Source organism: Carcharhinus amblyrhynchos, unplaced genomic scaffold, assembly GCF_965287045.1.
Source record: "Carcharhinus amblyrhynchos unplaced genomic scaffold, sCarAmb.v2.hapA chromosome_343, whole genome shotgun sequence".
Taxonomy (NCBI): Eukaryota; Metazoa; Chordata; class Chondrichthyes; order Carcharhiniformes; family Carcharhinidae; genus Carcharhinus; species Carcharhinus amblyrhynchos.
In genome coordinates this window covers 105,295-121,185 of record NW_027650083.1, presented here as the reverse complement: position 1 = coordinate 121,185, position 15,891 = coordinate 105,295, and the positions used below count along the sequence as shown (strand labels likewise).

General features: G+C 49.1%; 2 protein-coding genes across 2 annotated transcripts in view; one reads left to right on the top strand and one right to left on the bottom strand.

Annotated features, from left to right (window-relative positions):
• Positions 1–440, bottom strand: part of nudt22 (nudix (nucleoside diphosphate linked moiety X)-type motif 22) — a 49,578-nt gene extending 49,138 nt beyond the window's left edge. Inside the window, exon 1 of the mRNA XM_080183592.1 lies at positions 337–440. Coding sequence (XP_080039718.1) covers positions 337–415 — 79 coding nt within the window. The 5' untranslated portion in view covers positions 416–440. The remainder of the gene's footprint in view (positions 1–336) is intronic.
• A 502-nt stretch (positions 441–942) lies between these two features.
• Positions 943–15,891, top strand: part of dnajc4 (DnaJ (Hsp40) homolog, subfamily C, member 4) — a 98,588-nt gene continuing 83,639 nt past the window's right edge. The window contains exons 1-4 of the mRNA XM_080183598.1: positions 943–1,050; positions 6,013–6,099; positions 7,954–8,072; positions 13,876–13,969. Of these exons, the coding sequence (XP_080039724.1) occupies positions 7,987–8,072; positions 13,876–13,969 (180 nt within the window). The 5' untranslated portion in view covers positions 943–1,050; positions 6,013–6,099; positions 7,954–7,986. The remainder of the gene's footprint in view (positions 1,051–6,012; positions 6,100–7,953; positions 8,073–13,875; positions 13,970–15,891) is intronic.

Genomic DNA, 15,891 nt, shown 5'->3' with positions numbered 1-15,891 from the left:
ACCGTGTCCCCGGGAATCGAACCCGGGTCCCTGGCGCTGTGAGGCAGCAGTGTTAACCCACTGTGTCACTGTGTCCCCGGGAATCGAACCCGGGTCCCTGGCGCTGTGAGACAGCAGTGTTAACCCACTGTGTCACCGTGCCCCCGGGAATCGAACCCGGGTCCCTGGCGCTGTGAGACAGCAGTGTTAACCCACTGTGTCACCGTGCCCCCGGGAATCGAACCCGGGTCCCTGTGAGGCAGCAGTGTTAACCCACTGTGTCACCCCTAAATGGGGATAAAATTGGCTCCTGTCACCTTATAATCGGGGTTATTTTGTTCTCCCGCTTCCCCTTACCTCTCTCTCCTCGAAGTGTGCAGTTGCTGGGAGAAGATGACGAAGAGGCGCCTTTCAGAAATTTGACCAGGTGGGGCATCACCAACCAGCCCTTAACCTGCTGGGGCGGGCGTCCCAATGCGCATGCGCGCATCCCGGCACTCACCAGCCAACTAACGTCACCGATGGCTGTGGGACGGGTTCTGCGCAGGATCAGTCTAGTTTTTGACGTCACGACGATAAAGGCGGGGCAGTCGCGCGGCCGCCCGACCGTTGAATGCCAACGGTCGGCCACGGTAACGTCACGATCAGGGTGGGACCTGCCCGTGACGTCCCTGCCCCCCCCCTCCAAAACCCAACTATGCGCATGCTCTGTCTAGCTACCTGCAGTCAGGATCGGGGCGCGGCCGGCCCACGGTTGAAACCTGGTGATGCCTTAATACAGGGCGGTGCCTCCTTCAGCCTGTCCGCCTCCCCCCCGCCAGCCCAAAAATCGGCCTGTACGCATGCGGACTCTGGCCTTTGCGAACGACGAATCGTCAAGATCGGAGGACGGGGCACTCACGTGGCGGCCTGGTGACGTCACAACAAGGGGCGGTGACTCCCCTCGCGCTCCGCCCTCAGCCCCGCGCATGTGCAGGAGTGGCGGCGGCTGGGGGCTCGGGGTGGCGGACTGGAAGAGGAGTTTTGTGTTGCCATTTTAAACAGTCGTTAAAAACACTTCAAACCGCAAAGGTACATTGATTTGTGTCCGCAGCAGCGCAGTCATGCAGTTGGCAGGCGCTGACATCTGAATCTTCACCTTGACAGGGACAAGAGTTTGTTATCCTTAGAGGGGGTTAACTTCTCCTTAAAGGGGAGGTCCCCTCACTCACCACCCCCCCTTTAAAGGGGAGGTCCCTTCACTGACCATCCCCCCCCATTAAAGTGGAGGTCCCCTCACTCAGCCCCCCCCATTAAAGGGGAGGTCCCCTCACTCACCATTCCCCCCCCTTAAAGGGGAGGTCCCCTCACTCACCATCCCCCCCCTTAAAGGGGAGGTCCCCTCACTCACCATCCCCCCCTTTAAAGGGGAGGTCCCCCTCACTCACCATCCCCCCCCTTAAAGGGGAGGTCCCCTCACTCACCATCCCCCCATTAAAGGGGAGGTCCCCTCACTCACCATCCCCCCCTTAAAGGGGAGGTCCCCTCACTCACCATCCCCACTTAAAGGGGAGGTCCCCTCACTAACGCCCCCCTTAAAGGGGTGGCCCCTCACCTATTCCCCCTTTAAAGAGGAGGTCCCCTCACTCACCACCATCCATTTTATATTTGGCCACTGCATTTATTCTGCTCCCCAGTTGCTGGGCTGCAGCTGAAGGACACTGGGGGTGTGAGAAGGGGGGCAACAAGAGAGTCTTCCACCCTACCACCCCCCCCCCCCCCCCCCCCCCACAAACAGACACGCAACCTAAAGACAGGTTTTACATAATTCAATTGGTTTAATGTTTTATGTATTAGTTATAGAGCAGTCATAGAGGTTTACAGTGTGGAAACAGGCCCTTTGGCCCAACTTGTCCATGCTGCCCCCCCTTTTTTATTAACCCCTCAGCTAGTCCCAGCTGCCTGTGTTGGGCCCATACCCCTTGATATTAATAAGGTTGAAAGAATACAGAGAAGGTTTACAAGGATGTTGCCAGGACTTGAGAAACTGAGTTACAGAGAGTTATAGGTTAGGACTTTATTTCCTGGAGTGTAGAAGAATGAGGGGAGATTTGTTAGTGGTGTATAAGATTTTGATGGGTATCGATAGAGTGAATGCAAGCAGGCTTTTTCCACTGAGGCTAGGGGAGGAAAAAAACTAGAGGATATGGGTGAAGGGAGAAAAGTTTAAACATAAGAACATAAGAAATAGGAGCAGGAGTAGGCCAACTAGCCCTTAGGGGGGACTTCTTCATACAGAAAGTGGTGGGAGTGTGGAATGAGCTGCCAGATGAAGTGGTAAATGCGGGCTCGCTTTTAACATGTAAGAAAAACTTGGACAGGTACGTGGATGAGAGGGGTGTGGAGGGATATGGTCCAGGTGCAGGTCAGTGGGACTAGGCAGAAAAATGGTTCAGCACAGACAAGAAGGGCCAAAAGGCCTGTTTCTGTGCTGTGGTGTCTTATGGTTCTATACCCATTGTACTCGTGTAACTGTTTAAATGGTTTCTAAAAGACGAAATTGTACCCCCCTCTACTATCTCTGGCAGCTTGTTCCAGACACTCACCACCCTCAGTGAAAGAAATTGCCTCACTGGATCCTTTCATATCTCTCATCTTAAACCTATGCCTTCTAGTTTTAGATATTGATTATCTAGCTGATCTGTGCCCCTCATTATTTTATAGACCTCTATAAGATCACCCCTCAGCCTCCTACACTCCAGAGAAAAATGTCCCAGTCTATCCAGCCTCTTATAACTCAAACCATCAAGTCCCAGTAGCCTCCTAGTAAGTCTTTTCTGCACTTTTTCTAGTTTAATAATATTCTTTATATAACATAGTGACCAGAACTGTACACAGTATTCCAAGTGTGGCCTCACCAATGTCTTGTACAACTTCAACAAGACATCCCAGCTCCTGTATTCAGTGTTCTGACTAATGAAACTAAGCATGTCAACTGCCTTCTTCACTACCCTGTCTGCCTGTGATTCCACTTTCAAGGAGCTATGAACATGTACCCCTGAATCTCTTTGTTCTGTAATTCTCCCCAGTGCCCTACCATTAACTGAGTAAGTCCTGCCCTGGTTCAATCTACCAAAATGCATCACCTCGCATTTATCTAAATTAAACTCTGCCATTCGTCACCCCACTGGCCCACTTGATCAAGAGCCTGTTGCAATCTCAGATAACCTTGTTCATTGTCCACTATATCACCAATCTTAGTGTCATCTGCAAACTTACTAACTGTGCCTCCTGAATTCTCATCCAAATTATTAATATAAATAACAGTGAACCCAGCATTGATCCCTGAGGCACACTGCTGGTCACAGGCCTCCAGTTTGGAAAAACAACTCTATACAAACACCCTCTGGCTTCTGTCAAGAAACCAATTTTGTAACCATTTGGCTACCTCACCCTGGATCCCGTGAGATTTAACCTATGGTGCGGTACCTTGTCCAAGGCCTTGCTAAACCGCACTGCCCTCACCTACCTTCTTGGTTACCCCTTCGAAAAACTCAATCAAATTTGTGAGACATGATTTTCCACTCACAAAGCCAGGCTGACTGTACCTAATCAGTCTTTGAGTCTCTAAATGCTTGTAGATCCTATCTCTCAATACCTTCTAACAATTTACACACTACGGATGTGAGGCTCACTGGCCTGTAGTTCCCAGGCTTTTCCCTGCAGCCCTTTTTAAACAAAGGCACCACATTTGCCACCCTTCAATCTTCAGGCACCCCTCATGTGACTACTGATGATTCAAATATCTCTGGGGACCCGCAATTTCCCCCCTAGCCTCCCACAATATCCTGGGATACACTTCATCTGGTCCCAGGGATTTATCTACCTTGATGCACTTCAATACTTCCAGCACCACTTCTTTGTCACAAGTAGGCTTACGTTAGCACTGTAATGAATTTACTGTGAAAATCCACTAGTGGCCACATTCCGGCACCTGTTCCAGTGCACTGAGGGAGAATTTAAGCATGGCCAAAGAACCTAACCAGCACGTCTTTTGGACGTGGGAGGAAACCCATGCAGATGAGAAGAATGTGCAGACTCTGCAAAGACAGTGACCTGAGGCCGGGAATTGAACCCAGGTCCTTGGCGTTGTGAGCAGCCGTGCTAACTGCTGTGCCTAGCTAGGGTGTAGGGAAAAATTCCAGCGCCTGTGTGGGTTTCCTCCGGGTACTCCGGTTTCCTCCCGCCGTCCAGAGATGTGCAGGTTAGGTGGATTGGCCATGCTAAATTGTCCCTTAGTGTCCAAAGATATGCAGGTTAGGTGGATTGGCCATGCTAAATTGTCCCTTAGTGTCCAAAGATGTGCGGGTCCGGTGGATTGGCCATGCTAAATTGTCCCTTAGTGTCCAAAGATGTGCGGGTCCGGTGGATTGGCCATGCTAAATTGTCCCTTAGTGTCCAAAGTTGTGCAGGTTAGGTGGATTGGCCATGCTAAATTGCCCCTTAGTGTCCAAAGTTGTGTAGGTTAGGTGGACTGGCCATGCTAAATTGTCCCTTAGTGTCCAAAGATGTGCGGGTCCGGTGGATTGGCCATGCTAAATTGCCCCTTAGTGTCCAAAGATATGTGGGTCCAGTGGATTGGCCATGCTAAATTGCCCCTTAGTGTCCAAAGTTGTGTAGGTTAGGTTGATTGGCCATGCTAAATTGTCCCTTAGTGTCCAAAGATATGCAGGTTAGGTTGATTGGCCATGCTAAATTGCCCCTTAGTGTCGGGGGATTAGCAGGGTAAATATGTGGGGTTACGGGAATAGGGGCTGGGTGGGATTGTAGTCGGTACAGACTCGATGGGCTGAATGGCCTCGTTCTGCACTTTAGGAATTCTATGATTCTATGAATACCCAATTTTATTAATTGAATTTAAACTCCACTAGCTGCCGTGGTGGGATTTGAACGCAGGCTCCTCCAGAGCATTGGGTTGGCCCTCTGGTTACTAGTCCAGTGACATTTACCACCATGCCACCACCTCCCCAGTAACGACAGAGGGCTGAAAATTGAAATGAGTTCCCCACGGCTGCAATGAAATACAGACTGTCACTGTGATGGGCAATCCAGATCAGTATTGGGTAAACACTCAATGGAAGATACCAATCCAGGGCTATGGAAGGGAAGAGAGGCATTTGGTTGGGGTGAATCGGATAGTTCCTCCAAAGTGCTGGCACAGGCCCTGATGGGCCGAATGGTCTCTTTACCTCCCTCCCTGCAGTATGATCCTACAAGCAGGGTTTGGGTCTCAGTTCCAGTTCTGTGCTCAGCGCTTTTGGAACCGCGAAGTGAAGTGTTGCCCTGGGACTTGGGAGAAGGCTCAGTCATTCTGTGATCCAGCCCCTGACTGCCACTTGCGTAAATTAAGTATTGTAAGAGGATGTGGCAGGGGAGTTGAGGAGGGGGTGCATGATAATTGGGTTTGATGGGAATTACACAGCTCCCCTCTCCCTGACAAATGAATGGTATGTGTTGGAAGGTGTGTGACCGTGTTGTGTGTGTGAGTGTCTGTGCATGTGAGAGTGAGAGAGGTTTAAGTTTGTTTCTTAGTGTCACAAGTAGACTTACATTTGCACTGCAATGAAGTTACTGTGAAAAAATGTGTATGTGTAGGTGTGTCTGTGGGAGGGTGTGTTTGTATGTTGGCGTGCGTGTGTAGGGTGTTTGTATGTCTGTGTGTGTGTCAGGGGGGTGTTTGTATGTTGGTGTGTCTGTGGAGTGTTTGTATTTTGGTGTGAGTGCATGTGCTGTATGTGCACGTATGTGTTTGGGGTGTTTGTATGTCTGTGTGTGTGGGGGGGATATCACTGTGTGGGTGTGTTGGTATGTGTGGGGGGGTGTTTGTATGTTCGTGTGTGTTTGTATAACTTTTGGGATGTCAGACAGTAAAAAGGGCACGGTGTGATTTAAGAACAGCAGCTTTGTGAGGGGGCCGAGCAGTTAGACCCTTCCCAAACCCAATCTCTCACTCTGAAAATCAATCACTCTCACTTTCCCTTGTGATTGTTTCAGGAAAATACCCAGAGCAGCAAACAGCTTGAAGGACTTTCCGGGACACAGGCAGCCCTTCAACACATCCAATTATCCTCTGTCACTTGTGTGAGTATATACAGTTCATCTCATTAACTCCCAACTGGGAGGAAATGGAGGTCACTACTTGATTTGATGAGTGCACAGATTTTGTTTGGGATACTCCCATGTGTTTTCAAAATTAATTGTGGGCCTCGCGGTCTCTTCGAGCGAACACTGAGGGAAAGGGGAAGGCCTGAACATGACACAGATAGTCCACTGGGGAAAGCAAAAGAAGGATTGATGTTTGTCATGGCTGCCAGACATCCCCCAAGTGCATTGTGGATGATGACAGCATTTTTTGAGGTGTAGTGACTGTTGTCATGTGGCATACAGCAAGATCCCACAAACAATGATGTGACACTGACCCTCCGGCAGCGCAGCGCTCCCTCAGCGCCGACCCTCCGGCAGCGCGGCACTCCCTCAGCGCCGACCCTCCGGCAGCGCGGCGCTCCCTCAGCGCCGACCCTCCGGCAGCGCGACGCTCCCTCAGCGCCGACCCTCCGGCAGCGCGGCGCTCCCTCAGCGCCGACCCTCCGGCAGCGCGGCGCTCCCTCAGCGCCGACCCTCCGGCAGCGCGGCGCTCCCTCAGCGCCGACCCTCCGGCAGCGCGGCACTCCCTCAGCGCCGACCCTCCGGCAGCGCGGCACTCCCTCAAGCTTTTGATGTGGGCCATGCGCGAGAGCTCTGCATCGATTAATGTTGACACTGCTCTGCAGGCGAGGCCTGCAATAAGGCAGCAACAATTTGTGGCATTCTTTCTGGATGTGTTGGTCAATTCAGGCATCTGTGCCTAAGGTTTCCCAGTCATCAGAACTAGTTCCTCCTTTCTTACGAGGTGGGGTTCATCGACTGCCTCCCTAGGCAGTCGTTTATCCACAATTGAACCCAGGAAGCCATGCCAGTTGGCCAGCTATGGGGCCGCAGCAGGCATCGCATCCACAGTCCCATCTTGCGTTGGCAAGGCAAGTTTTAACTCTTTCACACCCTTCACTGTCTCCACCCCAAAGCACAATTCTTCACACGTTGTGTCGTTTAGAAAGAACCCAGGCCATGCCCCCTTTGATACCAGGTGACATCACAGCTTTCTCACAATGGAGGGTGGGGTAGGGGCAGGGTGTATTCCTGGTGTGTGCAGCTCAGACCCACATCGAGGGAATGATCCGTCACAAGGCAACTCACAGCCGGTTAGAAACATCGTTTTCCAAATTCACCACGGAGGGTAATTTGCTTATTTGGAATCATTGCTGCTGTGATTTACAGTGTCATTTGATGCATTCCTCCAACACTTCCTTCCCAGAGCAGCAGGGAGATTCTCTGGTCAAGCCACCAATACTCCAGGAAGGCAAGAAGCCTTGCTTTCAGTCAATCAGCAGAATTTCCAAAACAAGGGAGAGAGAGAGAGAAACACTTCTTTTCAGTTTGATGTCCCTTCTAAACCTCAAATGGAAAATAAAACTTTAAGTTCACTAGGAAGAAGAAAAACTGTCCAAAATATATTCCTGCCATACCAAGCTGTGATACATCCGGAAAGGATGCTTTCCATGGTGCATCTATACAAATGGGTGAGCGTCGTACACTTCAAGAAGAAGGAGGAAGTAGTCTTCCTCCTAACAATGCAGGGTCATAAAAGATCCCAGAGTAAAAATAAACCAAACCCCATTTAAGCCAGTAAAGGAGCAATGAAAGGACTCCTACAGACAATTCAGCAACAGCTGAGGGCTGAGGCTATCTGAGCTGCAGAGAACAGGATTTAAAAAAAAACTCTTTTCAGGTACACTACATCAGAGCCCCACTTGATCATAGCCCCAGGAAGGAACTCTCTTTGGTAGTGAGTTCCAATTCAACTTATTGAAACGTTGCCTTTTTTAAAATTTAACACAGGTGTGGCAGTGACCCGTGGGGTATCCGTGTGACATGATACTTGGTGCCCAGGCCTTAGCTGGCAAGCCCTGCCTCTGGTATAGCTTGTCCCCTCGGAGAATCTCCACGGCAGTGTACCGGTGAGTAACCTCGTTACGTCCTCAGCACTGCTAATTCGATCACGCGCCACTTGGTGAAGGGCAAAATGTGACACTAATACTTTACTAATAGGTTTATTTACAGAGTGCAGCATTACAGGGGAGTCGATGGCCTAGTGGTATTATCACTGGACTGTTAATCCTGGAACCCAACTAATGTTCTGGGGGACCCGGGTTCGAATCCCACCACGACAGATGGGGGAATTTGAATTCAATAAAAAATATCTGGAATTAAGAATCTACTGATGACCCATTGTCGGAAAAACCCATCTGGTTCCCTTTAGGGAAGGAAATCTGCCATCCTCACCCCGGTCTGGCCTACATGTGACTCCAGAGCCACAGCAATGTGGTCGACTCTCAACTGCCCCTCCAAGGATGGGCAATAAATGCTGGCTCGACTGAATTAAGAAATATGTTTGCTCCCTACTCATGGGTCATGGCAGTCTCTCCCCATTAATGCTCGTGGTAATGAACAATGTGTTCATTTGTGTATTTTTTTATATAAAGTGTGGATTGTCCCTTTTTTAATTAATTTGTGGGACATTGGCTGGCTGGCCAGTATTTGTTACCCTTGAGAAGGTGGTGATGAGTTGAAGCCTTGAATTGCTGCAGTCCCTATGCTATGGGTTGACCCACAATAGTAAGAAGTCTCACAACACCAGCTTAAAGTCCAACAGGTTTGTTTGGTGGCACAAGCTTTCAGAGAGCTGAACCTTTATCAAATGATTGGGAGTTCTGTTCCCAAACGGCTATAAAGACACAAACTCAATTTACATTGACCCACAAAGCCGTTGGGGAGGGTATTCCAGGATTTTGACCCAGCGACTGCAAAGGAACAGCCGATATATTTCCAAGTCAGTGTGGTGAGTGGCTGAGAGGGGAACTTGCAGGTGGTGCTGTTCCCCATGTGTCCTTGTCCTTCTAGATGGAAGTGGTCATGGGTTTGGAAGGCGCTATCTGAGGATCTTTGGTGAATTGCTGCAGTGCATCTTAGGGACAAAGAAACATCAGAATTAGAGCAGAAATAGGCTCTGTGTGGGTTTTCTCTGGGTGCTGCAGCTTCCTCCTACAATCCAAAGATGTGCGAGTTAGGTAGGTTAGCCATGCTAAATTATCCCTTAGTCTCCAAAGATGTACAGGTTATGTGGATTGGCCATGCTAAATTGCCCCGGGATGCGTAGGTTAAAGGGAGTAATGGGATGAATATGTGGGGTTATGGGAATAGGGCCTGGATGGGATTGTTACTGGTGCAGGCTCGATGGGCTGAATGGCCTCCTTCTGCACTGTAGGTTTCTAGCCAAATTCAGCCCTTCGAGCTTGCTACGCCATTCAATTGGATCATGGCTGATCTCTCCCTGGTCTCAAACCCACCTCCCCACCTGTTCCCCGTATCCCTTTAACAACTGTGTTTTTTTATTAGTGAGGTAAATGTGTGAGGTTACCGGGTAGGACAGGGAATGGGCCTGGTTAAGATGCTCTGTCAGAGAGTCGGTGCAGACTCGATGGGCCGAATGGTCCTCTGCGCTGTAGAGATTCTATGCAAATACGCGAACAACAACTGTTCCAGTTCCTCCTCCTGGGTCTGGCTGTCGCTGGACAGGATGCTGGTCAGACACTCCAGAGAACAAGCAATGTAACTGAGCCAGCTGCCTTGAAGATTCCTCAGGGAGAAAGCATTTGAAGAATGCGTTGGTGGACTCTCCAAACAATGCCCATCTTGTGGAGGCGGACAAGCCCACAGTGTGCCCCTGGTGGAGATATTTGCCGCCTTTTGATCGACCCAGCAATCAAGAGACTTTACAGAAACGCCCTGAGCAACGAAGGACCTTTTCCCAGCTCCATTGGCATTCTCAAGTTGGAATGCCAGAAGACTGATCCGAAATTGAGCCTGATTGGTCGCAGGTTTTCAATAGAGGGGGCATGCCAGAGGCTGTTCAGGCCATAGTGAGCTATCCAGCCCCTTCCCACGTCCCAGCTCAATCCCTAGCATTGTGGGTCAAGGCACTTCAAATGCATCTCCAAATACTTTTTAAATGTGGGTGCCTACCTCTGGCAATGAGTTCCAAACTCCCAAAAACCCTCCGAGTGATAACATTTCCCCTCTGTACTCTTATCTGAAATCTATAACATCCACCCTGTCCATTCCCCATCATGGACTGCTCTGTCAGTGGGGGCAGAGCTTTTCTATCCATTCCGTTTAGACCCCTCTGAATTTTATAAACTTCAGTTAAATCTCTCCTCGGTCTCCCCTCTTCCAAAGAAAATAACCCCAGCCAATGTAGCCTTTGCTCTTTCTGCAACTCACCACTCCGGGCACTATCCTCGCAAACCTCTGTCGGAGAACCTTCCATCCTTTGACTCTGTCTGCACTTCCCGCTGCCTCGGGAAAAGCAGCCGGCATAATCAAGGACCCCACACACCCTGGACATTCTCTCTTCCACCTTCTTCCATCAGGAAAAAGATACAAAAGTCTGAGGTCACGTACCAACCAACTCAAGATCAGCTTCTTCCCTGCTGCTGTCAGACTTTTAAATGGACCTACCTCGCATTAAATTGATCTTTCTCTACACCCTCGCTGTGACTGTAACACTACATTCTGCACTCGCTCCTTTCCTTCTCTATGAACGGCATGCTTTGTCTCTATAGTGTGCAAGAAACAATACTTTTCACTGTATCCCAATACATGTGGCAATAAAAAATCAAATCAAATTTGATTTTTGATTGATTTATCATTGTCATATGTATTAGTATACAGTGAAAAGTATTGTTTTTCACACACTATGCAGACAAAGCATACCGTTCAGAGAGAAGGAAAGGAGAGGGTGCAGAATGTAGTGTTACAGTCACAGCGAGGGTGTGGAGAAAGATCGACTTAATATGTGATTTATTATTGTCAAATACATTGGAGTATAGTGAAAAGTATTGTTTCTCGTGCGCTATACTGATAAAGCATACTGTTCATAAAGTGCATAGGGGAGAAGAAAAGGAGAGAGTGCAGAATGTAGTGTTACAGTCACAGCTAGGGTGTAGAAAAAGATCAACTTAATGTGAGGTAGGTCCATTCAAAAGTCTGACAGCAGCAGGGAAGAAGCTGTTCTTGAGTCGGTCGATCGGTACGGGACCTCAGACTTTTGTATCTTTTTCCAGGCGGAAGAAGGTGGAAGAGAGAATGTCCAGGGTACTATTAGCCCAGAAAGTCCATGGATTAAAGGGTTAACATTAAAATTTTATTCGTCACAAGTAAGGCTTACATCAACATTGCAATGAAGTTAGGCTGAAAGCCCCCTCCGGTCGCCACACCCTGTCGCCTCTTAGGGTCGATGCACCCTAACCAACCTGTCTTTTGGAGCGTGGGAGGAAACCGGAGCACCTGGAGGAAACCCACGCAGACACGGGGAGAATGTGCAAACTCCACACAGATAGTGACCCAAGCCAGGAATCGAACCTGGGTCCCTGGCGCTGTGAGGCAGCAGTGCTAACCCACTGTGTCACCATGCCCCCGGGAATCGAACCTGGGTCCCTGGCGCTGTGAGGCAACAGTGTTAACCCACTGTGTCACCCATAAAGCATTTGTTATCACACCATTTCCTGCCTGCCCCAACTAACCTCTGCTGGGAAAAATGCAAAGTCCCCTCAAAAGGGTGCGGCTCAGGTTGATTGGACATGCTGAATTGCCCCTAGTGTTGGGGGGGATTGGCAGGTAAGTGTGGGGCTAGGGCCTGGGTGGGCTCGTGGTCAGTACAGACTTGATGTGACAAATGTAGGAAATCTATGAATGAAACCCTCACCCATGCCTTCACTATCTCCAGACTCAATCATTCCAACACATGTCTGGCTGCTGCCCCTCGTTCTACCCTCTGTAAACATGAGGTCCAGAGCAGCCACTGAGTACAGTCCCTCTATCATCCCCCACCCCCCACCCCCACTTGCTGACCCACACTGGCACCTGCTCAAGCTTCACCTTGATGTAAAAATTCTCAGCCTTCTCCTCATGGCCTCATGCTGTCTGCAACCCTGAGCCCTACGAGTCTGTGCGTTCCTCAACTCTGCCTCTGTGCATCACCAGTGATCAGCTTCCCACCGTCAGCCACTTTGCCTTCAGCTGCCCTGGGGTCCCCCGAGCTCTGGAATTCCCTCCCTAGATGGGGGGAAAATCAGAAAGAATGTTTCCGATGGTGGGGAGAGCCCAGAACGAGGGTCGTAGTTTGAGGATAAGGGGTAAACCTTTTAGGACTGAGGTGAGGAGAAATTTCTTCACCCAGAGAGAGGTGGAATTCACTCCCACAGAAAGTAGTTGAGGCCAAAACATTGTGTGATTTCTGACTTGATTCGATTTATTGTCACATGCACTGGGATACTGTGAAAAGTATTGTTTCTTGCGCACTGTGCAGACAAAGCATACCGTTCATAGAGTACCTTGTGGAGAAGGAAAGGAGAGAGTGCAGGAATGCAGTGTTACAATCATAGCTAGGGTGTGGAGAAAGATCAACTTAATGCAAAGTAGGTCCATTCAAAAGTCTGACAGCAGCAGGAAAGAAGCTGTTGTTGAGTCAGTTGGTACGTGATGGAAGAAGGTGAAAGAGAGAATGTCTGGGGTGCGTGGGGTCTATGATTATGCCGGCTGCTTTTCCCCGAGGCAGCAGGAAGTGTAGACAGAGTCAATGGATGGGAGGCTGGTTTGTGTGATGGATAGGCTTCGTTCATGGCCCTTTGTAGTTTTTTTTGTGGTCTTGGTCAGAGCAGGAGCCCATACCAAGCTGAGATACAACTGGAAAGAATGCTTTCTATGGTGCATCTGTAAAAGTTGGTGAGAGCCGTGGATTCCAAGAAGAAATTGGATTTTGCTCTTGGGGCTAAAGGGATGAAGGGGGGAATCAGAATTTTGAATTTGATGATCAGCCTTGATCACAATGAATGGTGGAACAGGATCGAAGGGCCGAATGGCCTCCTCCTGCTTCGAGTTTCAATGTTAAACCACTCTGCCTCTCCCAAAAGACACTTCCCCGAAGCAACCTCTTTGACCCAAACTTTTAGTTGTCTGATCCATTATAGCTCGGTGACATCCTTTGATTTATAACACACCTGCAAAGTCTTTTGGCATGTTTCATTACACTAAAGTCACTATTTAAATACAAGATAGGGAGGCAATGGCCTAGTGGTATTATCGCCAGACTCTTCATCCAGAAATTCAGTTAATGTTCTGGGCGACCCGGGTTTGAATCCCATCACGGCAGATGGTGGAACTTGAATTCAATAAAAAAATCTGGAATTAAGAATCTACTGATGACCCATTGTCGGAAAAACCCATCTGGTTCCCTTTAGGGAAGGAAATCTGCCATCCTTACCCCAGTCTGGCCTACATGTGACCCCAGAGCCACAGCAATGTGGTTGTCTCTCAACTGCCCTCCAAGGGACAACTAGGGATGGGCAATAAATGCTGGCCCAGCCAGGGATACCCATGTCCCAGGAATGAATTAAAAACTTGTTGATGTACGAGCCAGTTGAGGATGGTTAAGAGGTGCTCGATGCATTTCCCTTCTCTCTCTCTCTCTATGGTGAGAGGAAGCACCTTGCTCTCTGCTGTGTCCATAAGGAATGGAGTATATCCATGGGGCTTCGACAGATGACTGTGCCCCTGAGTCCAAGACCACCACCATCACCCCCACCCCCCTCCCCCTCCGCTGCACAGTGTGTCTGAGGTGCCCAGCCCCCTTGCCTGACCCACATAGGATTGCACAGCACCTGTGGCAATCAATAAAGACTTGCGTTCTCCTGTCTTGCCCAGGTTTACTGCTGACGATTACTACACCATCCTCGGAATCAAATCAGATGCGACACTGAAACAGATCAAGCAGGCTTTCCTCGACCAGTCAAAGAAGGTAGGCAAAATGTGTATCTGAACTTGGCTTGGGAACATGTGGGGGAAACGCTGGTTGATAGTGTCACTGGACCAATACTGAGGGCTGGCACAGTGGGTTAGCTCTGCTGCCTCACAGCACCAGGGATCCAGGTTCGATTCCCAGCTTGGGTCACTATCTGTGTGGAGTCTGCACATTCTCTCCATGTCTGCGTGGGTTTCCTCTGGGTGCTCCGGTTTCCTCCCACAGTCCGAAAGACGTGCTGGTTAGGGTGCTAAATTCTCCCTCAGTGTAACCAAACAGGTGCCGGAGTGTGGGTGACTGGAGGGTTTTCACAGTAACTTCGTTGCAGTGTTAATTAACCTACTTGTGACGAACAAATGAACTTTAAAATTTGGAATGCAGCGACCGTTTTGGCACAGCAAGATCCTACACAGCAACGTTGTAAAGAACCAGATCATTTTTTTTTAATGAGTTGACTGCGGACAGGCTTTTGATTTGATTTATTATTGTCACATGTATTAGTCTACAGTGAAAAGTATTGTTTCTCGCATGCTATACGTAGAACATTACAGCGCAGTACAGGCCCTTTGGCCCTCGATGTTACTCCGACCAGTGGAACCAATCTAATGACCCTCTAACCTAAACCATTCCAATGTTATCCATATGCCTATCAAATGACCGTTTGAACGCCCTTAAAGTTGGCGAGTCCACAACTGCTGCAGGCAGAGCATTCCACGCCCTTACTACCCTCTGAGTAAAGAACCTACCTCTGACATCTGTCCTACACAGAAAAGCATATTGTTCATAGAGAAGGAAAGGAGAGAGTGCAGAATGTAGTGTTACAGTCACAGGGAGGGTGTAGAGAAAGATCAGCTTAATGCAAGATAGGTCCCATTCAAAAGTCTGACAGCAGCAGGGAAGAAGCAGTTCTTGAGTCGGTTGGTACGTGACCTCAGATTTTTGTACCTTGTCCCCGATGGAAGAAGGTGGAAGAGAGAATGTCCGGGGTGCGTGGGGTCCTTAATTGTGCTGGCTGCTTTTCCCGAGACAGCAGGAAGTGTAGACAGAGTTAATGGATGGGAGGCTGGTTTGTGTGATGGATTGGGCTACATTCTCGTCCCTTTGTAGTTCCTCGTGGTCTTGGGCAGAGCAGGAGCCCATACCAAGCTGTGATACAACCAGAAAGGATGCTTTCTATGGTGCATCTGTAAAAGTTGGTGAGAGACGTAGCGGACATGCCAAATTTCCTTAGTCTTCGGAGAAAGTAGAGGCGTTGGTGAGCTTATTGGTAATGGTGGCATATGGACTAGTAATCCAGAGACCCCAAGTTAATGCTCTGGGGGTATACAGGTTCTAATCCCACCTTGGCAGCTGGTGGGATTGAAATTTAATTCACAAAATCTGGAATTATAAAGCTAGACTCAGTAAATGGCGGCCCCAAAACATTGATTGTCATTTAAACCACATCTGGTTCACCAATGTCCCTTAGGGAAGGAAATCTGCTCTCCTTACCCCAGACTGGTCTACATGTGACTCCAGAGCCACTGCAATGTGGCTGACTCTCAACTGCCCTCTGAAATAGGCCGACCAAGACACTCAGTTCAAGGGCATTTAGGGATGGACAATAAATGCTGGCCTTGCCCAGCGACACCCAAATTCTATGAAAGATGAATTTTTTAAAAACCCAGAATCCTCCACCATTTGATTAGTTTTTATATTCATCCCTGGGACATGGGTGTCCCTGACTGGGCCAGCATTTATTGCCCATCCCTAGTTGCCCCTTGGAGGGCAGTTGAGAGTCTCCCATGTTGCTGTGGCTCTGGAGTCACATGTAGGCCAGACCTGGGTAAGGACGGCAGATTTCCTTCCCTAAAGGGAACCAGATGGGTTTTTCCGACAATGGGTCATCAGTAGATTCTTAATTCCAGATATTTTTTATT